The sequence below is a fragment of the Moschus berezovskii genome, chromosome 14 (genome assembly GCF_049115385.1).
Source record: "Moschus berezovskii isolate FMDL1 chromosome 14, NW_MosBer_1.0, whole genome shotgun sequence".
Taxonomy (NCBI): domain Eukaryota; kingdom Metazoa; phylum Chordata; class Mammalia; order Artiodactyla; family Moschidae; genus Moschus; species Moschus berezovskii.
In genome coordinates, this window is record NC_142473.1 from 66,165,660 (window position 1) to 66,179,206 (window position 13,547).

Below are 13,547 nucleotides of genomic sequence, written 5' to 3' on the forward strand. Positions count from 1 at the left end.
AAACCACAAATGTATTTTATTACTTGCTTTTTTAGTAGAAGGAAAACTTATGAGACATTAAAGTACATTTTAAATTTAAAAAAAAAAGAACTTTTAAATATCTGTTCTCTTTGGAAAGAATGAAGTACATGCCAAGTTGAGTCATGAAGAGAAATGTCAGTGTGATCTGTGGCAGCTGCTTGCTTCCCTGGGAAGGCAGGGGCTGGTTAGGAGTACAGTAGCTAGCAAACCCCTCAGCGCTCCGCAAAGTCACTAGTGGGAAAAGAACAAAGGCCTTTCCAATGCAACTAACACAGATGTGCCCAAAGGCAGACTGTCAGAAGCAGTTAGGATGACAGCTACTCACAGTTCATTATTTCCTTCTCACAGGTCACTGGGTGACAAGCTGGGTCAGTGTGCTTTGTCGGCTGCCCCAGTCCTTCCCCACCCCCTGTTCAATTTAAATAAGGGGAAAGGGCTCCATTGGATAAACTAAGGTAAACAAACACATTCCACACACTCAAAGATGCCAGAATATGGATGGCATTTATCTTTACTTTGGACTAAACTTAGACTTAAATGTACACACAACTTACTTTACCCAAGTAAGAAAAGAGCTGCATCTCACTAATAGAGGAAGCAAAATGTTTTCAAGCCAACAAAAAATATAACCTATTATGTACTAAGAATCTTACATGAAAGGCATAACACAGTAGAAGATTTTCCTTTCTCTTCAATGGAAAAAAGAATTTTTTCACATTAAAAATAAGATAAAAAATTAGTTGCTTTCTATAAGTGTTTGAAATGTAAATTAAATGAAATGATTCTGTAGTTGACCTGGTTTGTGATGATTGTTGTAGTTTTTTAAGGCTATAATTCAAAATAATACACCAATCAAAACGGCAATAGTTTAATTAAATCTTTTATGATGCAATACACAAAAAATTTTAGCAATGACAGTATGGCTACTCATATGATGATATTCTATTCTGTTATGAAATTAATACAAAAAAAGTTACTAGGAATGAGGAATAAAACAGTGGCTAAGAACACTGTCTATACATCCAAGTGGATATGGATTCAAATCCCATCTCTCCCATTAACTAGCTGTATGACTGGACACATCCTGAAACCTCTCTGAGCCATAGCGGCTACATATTTATGGATAATAAGAGTGCCTCCACCATCAGGTTATTATGACAATAAGTAGATCAGTCGATCACAGTGTTATAAGAATAAATAAGTACTTAGAATAGCAGTTGGCATATGCTAAGTATTCAACAAAGGACAGTTCTTACATGTCACCAAATTTAGTATATACAAAACTGAACTGAACCACCACTCAAGGTGTGAAATACCTTGGTTAATCATGACAAGTTATAGTTATATTATTAGAAAGAGGATTTTTAAAATCTCATATCCATTCAAGGTCAAACCTCTAAATCAATAAATCTAAGAAATCAGGGGTTTACAGTCTCCCTTAATATTTTCTACCTTTTATTTAGTCTTCACTGAAAGCTGCATATATTGATATGTCTTTTATCATTGTATTTCTAAACTATTCCACCCTATTTAAAGATTCCTTTCTAAGATATCCAGTCAAAAGAATAGGCCCCATTTGAAAGGCTAAAAATGTGGAATAGTCATTAAGATGAGAACATGAATGGTCAGGCAGAACAATATAGAGGCTACGAGGAACACTCAAGGTGTGAATAGACCTGCCTTAAATTGCCATTAACAGCTGGACGCCTCAGCCAAATAACTTATTCTCTCTATACCTAAATTTCCTTATCAGTAAAACAGAGATAAATACCTCTGATTCACATACTGTAATGGAGCAGGACCCTATGGGGTCTTCCTGTGATAGACTCTTCCCCCCAATATCCTCTGTTTCAGGTCTCTGAAGTACCTAGATAATAGTATCTGGAACATATTTCCTGACTTGTTTTGTAGATGTTAAACCCCCACCATATGGAAGATATTAATTTCTTGATGACCATGAGGAGGTAGTTCCCAGACCTACTGGAGCCAGAGAATCGAAAATATGACACCACCCTGTTACTTCACTACCAAACAAATCAAAGAATTGTGTGCAAACTGATCACATATTTGCAATTCCCCTCCCTCACCTGGCCTTTAACAATGCTTTCCTGAAACCTATCAAAGGGTTTGAGCATTAGCTGTCCTGGACTCCTTGCTTGGTGCCCTGTATTAATACTGCACTTTGCTTTGCGGCAACTTCCCTGGTGGCTCAGACGGTAATGCATCTGCCTACAATGCGGGGACCCGGGTTCAGTCCCTGGGTTGGGAAGAGATCCAACTTAGTCTTCACTGGAGAAGGAAATGGCAACCCACTTCAGTATTCTTGCCTGGAAAACCCCATAGATGGAGGAGCCTGGTAGGCTACAGTCCATGGGGTCACAAAGAGTCAGACACGACTGAGCGACTTCACTTTCTTTCTTTTCTTTCTTTCTTGCTTTGCGACACCCAGTGTCAGCAGGTGGGCTTTACTGCATCCAGGCAAGTGGACCCAAGTTTGGTTTGGTAACAATTCCTTATAGGTTACTGGAAAATATGGCACACAAAGCACTTAAGCAAAGTCAGTATATGTTATTAATTATCAAATGCTATCTTCCCTTTTCATATATTACCTGCTAGTAACTACCTACCTCCGTGTCTTTCCCCAATTTGGCTACTTCTGATTATTCTCTCCTTCCTTGGCTGCTTCTAAGGAAGTTCACACATTTATATCATTTTATTCTTTTCAATTATATATACTTCTTTCAGACTATTTTCTCATTAATATTTTCCCTAGTATTCTATTTTTTCTCAATTTCCACAACTCGTATCATTTCACATTATTTCTTTATTTTTTGCAGTGATGTTATTTCATAAAATCATCATTAATAAGAGCAAAACAATGTGATGCTTTATTAAAGCTGTGATAATATAATTAACTGATTCTCTTATATTTGGAAAATATAACCTAACAAGACAACCTAAGATTCAAAGCAGTCAATAGGCCAAGTTCAATACCATGTTCTAATTTTGCCCAACAACTCCTTCCAAAATAGGAGGAAAGTAACTGCTCTAAGTACTAACTCTTTATTCAAGATAACTTTGTTAAGGAACAGAAAGAGGAGAGAAACAGAAATTACACCTATTGCGGTAAATTGTGGGGGTGGCGAAAAGAATACACATAAATCCTGTGGCTTTTTTTAAAAAAAGAAAGATGGAAAAGTCGCTGTATCCTGAGACACAAACCCTGAGGAACCCTCACTAAGAAAATGGCCCTAGGAAATTTCTTATTAAATAAAATCCAAAATATATTTACCAGTCAATTTCTATTGACTAAAAATTCACACATCTAAATACAAATTCAATTAAAAATTCTTTTCTACCCCTATTTGTTTTTAGAACATTTTCACAACTCTACCTATTGAGTACTTACTACATTCCTGAAATTTAAAGTCATCTCATTTCATTCTAACAACTCAAACAAGTATTGTGATAAATTAACTGTGATTAACAGCTTCATTGTTTATTTGTCTCACACTGCCTAATAGAGTACTGTATTCTTTTCGCCTAAGTTTCATAATCAGACTACACTGCTTCAGGGAAGATACAACAGAAAACATTAGAAAACGCCCCAAATACCCAAAGCCCTGAGCCCTCAAAAAGAAAAAAAAAATCCAGGTTGGAGAAGCTATAGGGAAGTAGGTGAATTAGCACTTTGGTTCCTGCACAGTGACCCATGAGGGCCAGCATGAGACAAACACAAAAACCCCATATAGGTTTTGGAAATCTGAGGGCAGGAGGAAACTGTCTCCTTGAATAGAACCCAGGATAATGATGAACCCCCAGCACTATCTCAAGAAGAGTAGAGTAAAAATGACTGCTGAGTGAACCTACAGAGACAGACCAAAGACAACCTCATAGAATAGTGTTTTAATTCCTCAGCTCTCTGGTGTTTTACATGAAAACTTCAAAGACTCTTCCTAAGGGACTTTTATTGTGGTGACCCAGATAGAAAGTGGCCTGGATGTGTAGCTGAAGCCTTGTGATTGTGTTGGGGAGCATCAGAGAGTTGAGAACGTTATGTACAACTGGAAAGCAAACACTGGGGGAGGAGGTCCTGGAACACAGGTTTTCATATAGATTCAGGATACCCCCATACTATAAAACAGTAAGATACTAAGCTTGTTATTTTGTTTGTGCCCTATCTTACTCGAAATAACAAAATCAAAGGATTTGAGGGATAAATACTTTAGAGAGACAATAAATTGAAGGGGCAATTTTTATCAAAAAAAAAATATTTCCCTCCTACTGAACACTGAGGCAGGAATACATAATTTAAGAATATAAGATAGCTTTTAACTGAAATAAAGTTACAATGCACACTTTAAACTTACACAGTGTTATTAATATGTGCCAACTATGTCTCAATAAAGATACAGTCTTTGAAAAAACTTTGTAAAAAAGAAATTAAAATCTTTTTTCATGCAATTGACATTTCTATATACCATTAGAGTATTTAAACTTAGGTATTATGTTGAACTTTACTGAGTATAAGAACTGTATTACTCCTTTAGGAGTACTTCAATCAACAGTTAATTTCAAACAAGTGTCTATTGAAATTGCAGTTTATAAAGTCATTTTGTGCTTGACAACACCAAGCCCTAGAAAAATGATAATAAACTTTAGTTTTCCAATTAAGTGAAGAAGACCAAAGAAATAGTATCCATTTTCCAATCAAGGATGATTTTCAATCAGTTAGCAAAATAGTTGATGTTAGTTTTATTCTAGTGATGGAATTCTATCAATTTGTTAAATTATCACTACTTAAGACCATCTGTCACGCACTTAGCCCTAGATCTAACCCAATATTCTTCTTGTGGAACATAGAAAGGATAGTCTATGAGTGTGCCCTTCTTTAAGACCTTTTGATATTTTCACAATTGGGTATATATGCTCTGCGCTGCCTTATACTAATTATGCTATTTCAGAATATTTCCATGAGATCCCAGGACAGTAACCCTTCTAAGTATACTTATATTAATAGACAATATCATACATCAGTCTTCAATGAAATACACATAAATGTCACCTCTCTTCATCAAATGTGACCCGAAAACAACGTGTTTAAGAGCCAAAGGGCTTTTGAGATATTTCAATAATCTTCAAGAAATCAATCTTACATGAAACTGAAGGAAAACATCGAATGTCATTGAGCAATAAAGCTCCATTCTGTCAGTGCCCTACCTCTGAGCAGAAGCCTTAGGATGTTTCTCTTCCAGTTTCTTCACCAGGGCCACTGTCAGCTGCCCTGTCTCCCCAAAAGAAGCTTCTGGCATTAAGTGGGTGTCTGAAGGCTCTGGCAGCTGTTTCAAATCGGGGATACTGGCACTTTTTTGTAGAACCTAATAAATGAAATATAGGAATTATGTAGCTAATTTTCACTAAGTGGAAATGTCTAAACTATATATGCCAAAAAATTTAACAGTGCACATTTCATGATTCCTTCAGCCTTCTTCATCCAGCACATAAACCTTTGGTATGTGGCCAGAACAAAAGAAGGCAGTCCTAAGAAAAGCTAGTGTGTCACCATTTATTTAACAAAAAGAATGCTTATATAAATAGACACATAGATGTTTACATAAATATAAGTATATAAGTAGATGTTTATGTAATGGATATGATTTTAAATATCAGTAACACTAATTTGTGAATTCATTCTTTCCTCCTGAAAACAACCCAAACATTTTTCCTCTTTTCAAAATATCTTTCAGAGATCGAGCTCTGTCTTGCCTCTGGCTCACACTACACTGACCTCTTCTGCTATGCTGCTGCCATGCTCCTGATGAGCTGTGGTCCAGGCACCGTGGTGAAGGTGATACTCTGTCTGGGTCACATCTACTTGTACATTTAGCTCCTCCAGGTAGGTCAGAACAAACTGAGGATAAGCCTGTAGGGAAGGGAAAAAACAAAACAGTACTACCAGCCTTGTAAGCAACAGCCAAAAATCTATACAACTGGAATGATGGGAGGGTAAAGTAGATTTATAGGAAAAAAATATGGCTAATAAGTTTTGTACTTTATTGTCAATTTCAGATCAAAATCAAGACAAATAACTTTCATAGGAAGATTTCTAATTTGTTGTTTGATCTCATCAAGTTTAACCTGGTTGCTAAATACTGAAGCCATCCTATACATTGACAATAATGGCTTACATTTACTGAGTTATTTCTACATAAAAGGTAAATCTATTATGGACATGAAATTTGCAGTTGCCCTATTTGGGGGGAATATTCAATTCTGCTCTGGAAGACAATAAAATAGGATGGATGAACTTCATTAGCCACAGGAAGCATAGATAAGTAAGTTAGTAACCTGAGAAGTGTCAGACAGAAAGTAATTAGAGAATGTCTATGAACATAGATAGAAAAGGGTTTAAAGACAAAATAGACATTTAATAGTCATGATTTATTAAATAACAAGCAAAACAACATATATTTACTGTATACTAGATGTAAATTAAGCACGAGACACACAATCGTGAGATCTTTAACTGACCACCCATTGCCGACTCTCATTTTGGATCCTCTGATAAAATCCACAGCTTCCCATAGGCCACCTGGGGAGCACAGCTATTGGTCAAGTGTACCTGCCACCAGCTATCTCCTGATCAAGTGTGTGTCAGTGTCTCAGCTATATCTCATCTGTTAGGCCCAATTTCAACTCTGGTCCTGGTAACCACATCAACAGCAAGGAAGGGTGATGCCACACTGAGAGAGGATGCATCTATATCAGAGATTCCGGTAATGTGGCCCTTCAACCCATCTGTACTTTACGCATATTAACCTAGCCCATCTCTTTTTCCATACATTGTACTTGGCGTTTTAAATGGATTAAATAAACTGTAATCTGCACATTTTCTATTCCATGAACTCAAGGATAGCCTATCAAGGCACATACTTGAAGTCTACCAGTACATCAAAGTAATTTCCCACATACTAACATATTTACATTTCAATCCTTGAACAACCCTTTGAAAGGTGTGACTATTGTTCCCATTATAAAGATGAGGAAGCCAAAATAGGGAGGGTAAAGCAACTTGTTCCTCCAGCTTGTTTACTACTTTATAAAGTTAGATATGCTGCCTAAAGTATTATATAAACTTCTTTTTTAAACTGTGAAACTCAAGTTTTAACAAAAAATATGAGGAAGCATTCACTGGAAGAGTACTAAGGTCCTCATGCAAAGAGTTGACCCACTGGAAAAGACTCTGATGCTGGGAGGGATTGGGGGCGGGAGGAGAATGGGACGACAGAGAATGAGGTGGCTGGATGGCATCACCGACTCGATGGGCATGACTTTGAGTGAACTCCGGGAGGTGGTGATGGACAGGGAGGCCTGGCATGCTGTGATTCATGGGGTTGCAAAGAGTTGGTCACAACTAAGCTACTGAACTGAACTGAACTGAAGGTCCTTATATTATTCTAGAAAAAGAGATATTAAATAACTTTGAACTTTGTTACAAAATCTATGACTAAATATGAATGCTCTAAATTAAGTTGTGGTAAATCATGGGGTCACAAAGAGTCAGACACGACTGAGTGACTGAACTGAACTGAACTGAATGAAACCAAAACCCTATGTATATACTGAAAAATATTGAACAGCACACTTCAATTCTGTGGTATGTTAATTATATTTCAATAAAGCTATTTTTAATGTAAGAGATTCAATTAAAAGTAGAAATACAGAGTATATCTCAAGAATAAGCAGATAAAAAAAGAGGGAGGTTTTCAGAAAAAGTCAGGAAGGAAGGTAAAAACAATATGAATTAAGAATAAATAGAAATTTTTATTAATCAACAAATGACTATCAAAATTTTAAATATGCATTTGAGAGGAAGAGACTACTTCTCATTAGCATATTTTTTCAAATATTAATTGTTATCATGTGCATTTATGCTTTTATTACAAAATACATTGTAAAAGGCCCAATTTAAAATAGTGTCTTTGTGATGTATACTAATCAGATAATCTTGGGAAAAGATTTTGAATCACTGTGCTAAATCACTTCAGTCATGTCAGACTCTTTGCGACCCCATGGACCATAGCCTGCCAAGGTTCCTCTGACCAAAGCATTCTCCAGACAAGAATAATAAAGTAACCATGCACTTCTCCAGGGGATCTTCCAGACCCAGGGATCAAACTGGATTCGCTTAGGTCTCCTCCACTAGTGCCACCTGAAAAGTCCTTTGAATCACTAAGCTAACACAAAAACATTACAAACTCTGTTTGTACGGAGTTGTACAAACTCCGTTTGCTGTAAGTGGAATTACTAAATCCAAAGAACATGTATTATTTTACAGATTTTGATAAATGTTGCCAAATAGTTCCTTAGAAATAATGTACTGGTCTCCTATATGGCCCCCCATGTTCCCTGCCTCCTAATATTCAGACCCTTGTGTAGTCCCCTTTTTTTAATCTAAAAAAAAAAAGGATTCTCATTTTATCTTGAAGCTGTGTCATATTTATTTCATTATATTATTTGGTCTTGTGTCAGTTCTTACTGTCTTAGAAATGTCCAAGACAATTCAACTGAAGTAAATATGACAGAAAAAGGGAAATACATTATTTTACACCCATCCCATAGTAAAGCACCAAAGCCAAAATTCAGCAACAAAGAGCACAATATTATCAATATGAGAGAAACTGAGTAGTGGGACATGATATTACATATGTTTCAACCCCTTGTATCATGATGGTAGTTGCATGTTTCACATCCTCTAATAGAGGTAAAAACATTTTATGAAAGCTTACTTCTGACATATATTTCCCTCTTATTGGAAAGAAGATGTATCTGGAACATGGGAAAACTTAATATATAACCAATGAAATGGGTAAAGAAGGGCCCAAAAGGTAGAGCCATGATGTATCTAACTAACATAGTAGTAGTAGGAGTTGTTGTTGTTGTTGAGTAACTCATTTGTGTTCAACTCTGCAACCCCATGGACTGCAACACACCAGGGTTCCCTGTCCTTCACCATCTCCTGGAGATTACTCAGACTCATGTCCATTGAGTCGATGAGGCCATCCAAACATCTTGTCCTCTGTCATCCCCTTCTCCTCCTGATTGATTCCTTGGGTTAAGCTGCTGTAAGTGGAATTACTAAATCCAAAGAACATGTATTCTTTTACAGATTTTGATAAACATTGCCAAATAGTTCCTTAGAAATAATGTACTGGTCTCCTACATGGCCCCCCATGTTCCCTGCCTCCTAATATTCAGACCCTCGTGTAGTCCCCTCCCACATTGTATCAGGATAAGTCTATGTGACCAAAGAAGATGGCAGAAGTGGTGTTAGGTTACGTCTGAGATTAGATTATGACAAACAGCACAGCTTCCATTTTGCTCTCTTCCTCTCTTGGATCACTAGCTAATGCTTGAACAGCACTGCAGAGAAGCCCACGTGCCAAGGAACTGAAGCCTCTGGACAAATGTAAGTGTGCTAAGAGGTAGATTTTCCAGCCTAGTCAACCCTCAAATGATTTCAACCTCCATTGACACCTTGACTTAAGCTTCATGAGAGAGACTCTGAGTTAGAACTACCCGATTAAACAACTCCCAGATTACCCCATAGAAACTGGGAGATAATAAATGTTTGTTGTTTTAAATTACTATGTTTGGGGGTAATTTGTTACACAGCAATAGATAATAACAATAAAATAAAATTTTAAAAATCCCAAATACAAAAAAAGGAATGAGTATGCTTGTCTTCTCACATCTTTATCAACATTGGCTATTCCTAGCTTTATGTCTCCTCATTAATTAATAGGGAAAAAATACTATCTCACTGCTTACATTTATTTAGTTCCTAGTGAAGCTGATCTCCTTTATTTGGCTTGACTCTTTTAATTTTTCTTTTGTCATATACTTCCTTTTCATGTCCTTTGCTTATTTGTCTATTGAAGTACTTACCTTTTCCTATTGTAATATCACCTCATAGCAAATAGAAGTGGAAAAAGTGGAAATAGTGACAGATTTTGTTTTCTTAGGCTCCAAAATCACTGCAGACAGTAACTACAGCCATGAGATTAAAAGATTGTGGTTCTTAGAAGGAAAGCTATGACAAACCTAGACATTGTATTAAAAAGCAGAGACATCACTTTGCCTGTAAAGGGCCATATAGTGAAAGCTATGGTTTTTCTAGTAGTCACGTACAGATGTGAGAGTTGGACCTGAAAGAAGGCTGAGCACCAAAAAATTGATGCTTTCAAATTATGGTGCTAGAGAAGACTTGAGAGTTCCTTGGAATACAAGGAGATCAAACCAATCAATCCTAAAGGAAACCAACCCTAAATATTCATTGGAAGGACTGATGCCGAAGCTGAAGCTCAGCCACCTGTTATGAAGAGCCAACTCAGGGGAAAAGACTCCAATTCTGGGAAAGACTGAGGGCAATAGAAGGGAGTGACAGAGAGTGAGATGGTTAGATGGCATCTCTAATTCAATGGACATAAATTTGGGCAAACTCTTGGAGACGGTGAAGGACAGAGAAGCCTGTTGTGCTGCACTCCATGGGGTCACAAAGTGTCAGACATGACTTAGAGACTGAACAGTGCTATATCAAGTTTATTATATATTAAATGTATTATCTCATTCTCTAATATTTATATTATGAAGATTTTTCCCTATTTTTCATATTTCCCTGTTCACTTTTGCTAATGCATTTTAGATTTAAAAGGTTTTAAATTTTTTATGTACTCAAAGCTATTAGTCTTTTCCTTGATGGATTTTTATCCTTTTTTTGCGTGTACATAAAGATGCTTATTCACCACTGCTCTGGGTTAGATGTTTTAATGCATGCTTTCTTCTAAATGTTTTATGGTTCCAAGTTTAAGTTGAAATCTTTAATTTAGCTGAAACTGGTGACTTGTATAAAAAGGTAATTTATCTTTTTGCAAACGAATAGAGAGATGGTTAACTTTAAAAATAATGAAAAGAAAAAATTATCCAGGTAACCACAACACAACAAAATGCAATACTGTATTTAAATTTGTTCATTATTACTATCACTAATAGATTAGTTACAAACGATCATTTAGCCAGAATTGATATGTCAGTATCTATCGATAGGCCAGAATCTGTGCCAAATACTCAAAATACTAGTATTAATAGGTGTATTTTGCAGACAAATACTCTGAAGCTTGGAAAGGTTAAATGACTTGCCTAAGGCCACACTGCAAAGAAGTGCTGGAGCCAAGATTAGTTATTAATATCCTAATGCAGTAATTCTGTCTTAATGAATGGCAAGAGTTCCATTTATGATCCAGCTGCAGATAATTATCAAATTATCCTCCATTTTAGATTAACTAGATGGATATAGTTTAGATGTGACTAAATTTGGATCTAATCAAAATTTCTAAAACTCTAAAAGAATGAAATGCCTCATTAATAAACAGTTTTGCTCTATGAATCTAGAATAACTGTAATTTAAAAACATAAGCAATTACGTTTGTGAATGGCACATTAAAAATTTTAGAATCAAAATTCACTTTAAAATAATTTGTTTCAAACACAAAAGTATGTGTTATTTGCTAGCTATCAATAGAAGTGTTGTGAAAAGTCAGAAAATTATAAGTTGCAAGAAAAGGAGGGGTAAAAAGAACAGCAGAGTAGAAGTGGATGTTTTCAGTACCTGGAATGTGAGACAGAAAAGCATACATTTAAACCTTGGTCTTACCTTTCCGTCTGTTGGTGGGAAGGGCAATACTTATATGGGACAGAACTATGTTCTTAGGCAAGAGGAGTCAGCTCTATTCAGATACGCATCAGAACAAGGTCCTCATATGCATGTACAGGCCAAGGAGCTGGAGGGATATTTTGGTTAAGTCTCAAAATTCCACTTTTTTTTTTTTTTAACAAAGACATACAAGCTTTGGTCTTTCTGTGACTTCCTTTCCAATAACCTAGAACCTCATTCTGAGTGAGTAATATAATGCAATCAGAAACAAGATAAGAAGACAGCTGGGATGCCTCTGAGAATGAAGTTAAAGGTAGTAATTACTAAAACGCTTTGACATTTGATGACTGTGTCAAAATTTCTGCTTAGGAACAAAACTGAAACTCTATAGTCCTGGTTGAATTAGAGAATGTGGCTGAGATTTTACCTAGTGTGCCAACAACAAATGAGCAGTCAGGGAAATGTTGTTACGGTAATTTTTCAACCTAAATTCTATAAAACACTTCAAACTGCTAAAGTGGTGCAAGTTGCAACAGTATAACAGTTCAATTTCTAGAACACTGGAGAGAGAAAGATCCTATGTTTATTAGTCAGGGTCCAACACAGAGACAGAAAGCACACAGTATTTTGAACAGGAACATTTAATATAAGCTATTAGTGACAGAGGACTAGAGTGACAGGAAATTTGTTTTGTCATTCAGTCACTAAGTCCTCTCTGACTCTTTGAGACCCCATGGACCGCAGCATGTCAGGCTCCCCTGTCCTACACTATCTCCCAGAGTTTGCTCAAATTCATGTCTATTAAGTTGGTGATGCTATCTAAGCATCTCATCCTCTGCCGTCCCCTTCTCCTCCTGCTGTCAGTCTTTCCCAGCATTAGGGCCTTCTCCAACAGGTTAGCTCTTTGCATCGGTTGGCCAAAGTACTGGAGCTTCAGCTTCAACGTCACTCCTTCCAATGCGTATTCAGGGTTGGTTTCCTTTAGGATTGATTGGTTTGATCTTTCTGCAATTCAAGGGACTCTCAAGAGTCTTCCCCAGCACCACAATTCAAATCTATCAATTCTTCAGCGCTCAGCCTTCTTTATTGTCAAACTCTCACATTCGTACATGACTACTGGAAAAACCATAGCTTTGACTACATGGACCTTTGTTGGCAAAGTGATGTCTCTGCTTTTTAGTACACTATCTAGGTTTGTCACAGCTTTTCTTCCAAGGAGCAAGCGCCTTTGAATTTCACGGCTGTAGTCACTGTCTGCAGTGATTTTGGAGCCCAAGAAAATAAAATCTGTCACTGTTCCACTTATTCTGCTTCTATTTGCCATGAAGTGATGAAAGCTGAGAATATATGAATAGCAGAGATAGCGAGCCCCGTACTCCTAGGCCTTAGATAGAATGCCCAAGGAAGATACCTGACCCAAGGCTGAGATCCAGACCACACTGAGGGCACAGCTGTAACTCACTAGATGTTGGAGTAGTCGCTGAGGCAGTGCACAGCAGGATTCACTGTTAATATGCCCTTGGAGCACCAGAGGAAGCCATCTACAGGGAGGTACCTAACTGTTAACACCTCACTAAAAAGTCCCTCACAAGGAATATGCTCAAGGAAACCATTCACAAGGTGCCCACTGGTAATACTCTGCTGTGAAGCTTCCCAAGGCAGGTGCCAGGCAATGAATTGTGGATTTGGCACTGTGAGGGAATAAACTGATAACTACCATGCTATGTGTTATAGGTTGAATTATGTCTCTTGCAAAAAGTATCAAAGTATGTTGAAGTCCTAACCCTTGGTACCTGTAACTGTGACAGATGTA

The 13,547-nt window shown here is 36.9% G+C and overlaps 1 protein-coding gene across 1 annotated transcript in view; it reads right to left on the reverse strand.

Moving 5' to 3' along the window:
* Positions 1-5,124: 5,124 nt before the first annotated feature.
* LOC148775651 (doublecortin domain-containing protein 1-like) overlaps positions 5,125-13,547 on the reverse strand; it is a 48,362-nt gene continuing 39,939 nt past the window's right edge. Inside the window, exons 8-9 of the mRNA XM_088843395.1 lie at positions 5,810-5,944; positions 5,125-5,399 (exon numbers count right to left, since the gene is read on the reverse strand). Of these exons, the coding sequence (XP_088699521.1) occupies positions 5,238-5,399; positions 5,810-5,944 (297 nt within the window). The 3' untranslated portion in view covers positions 5,125-5,237. The remainder of the gene's footprint in view (positions 5,400-5,809; positions 5,945-13,547) is intronic.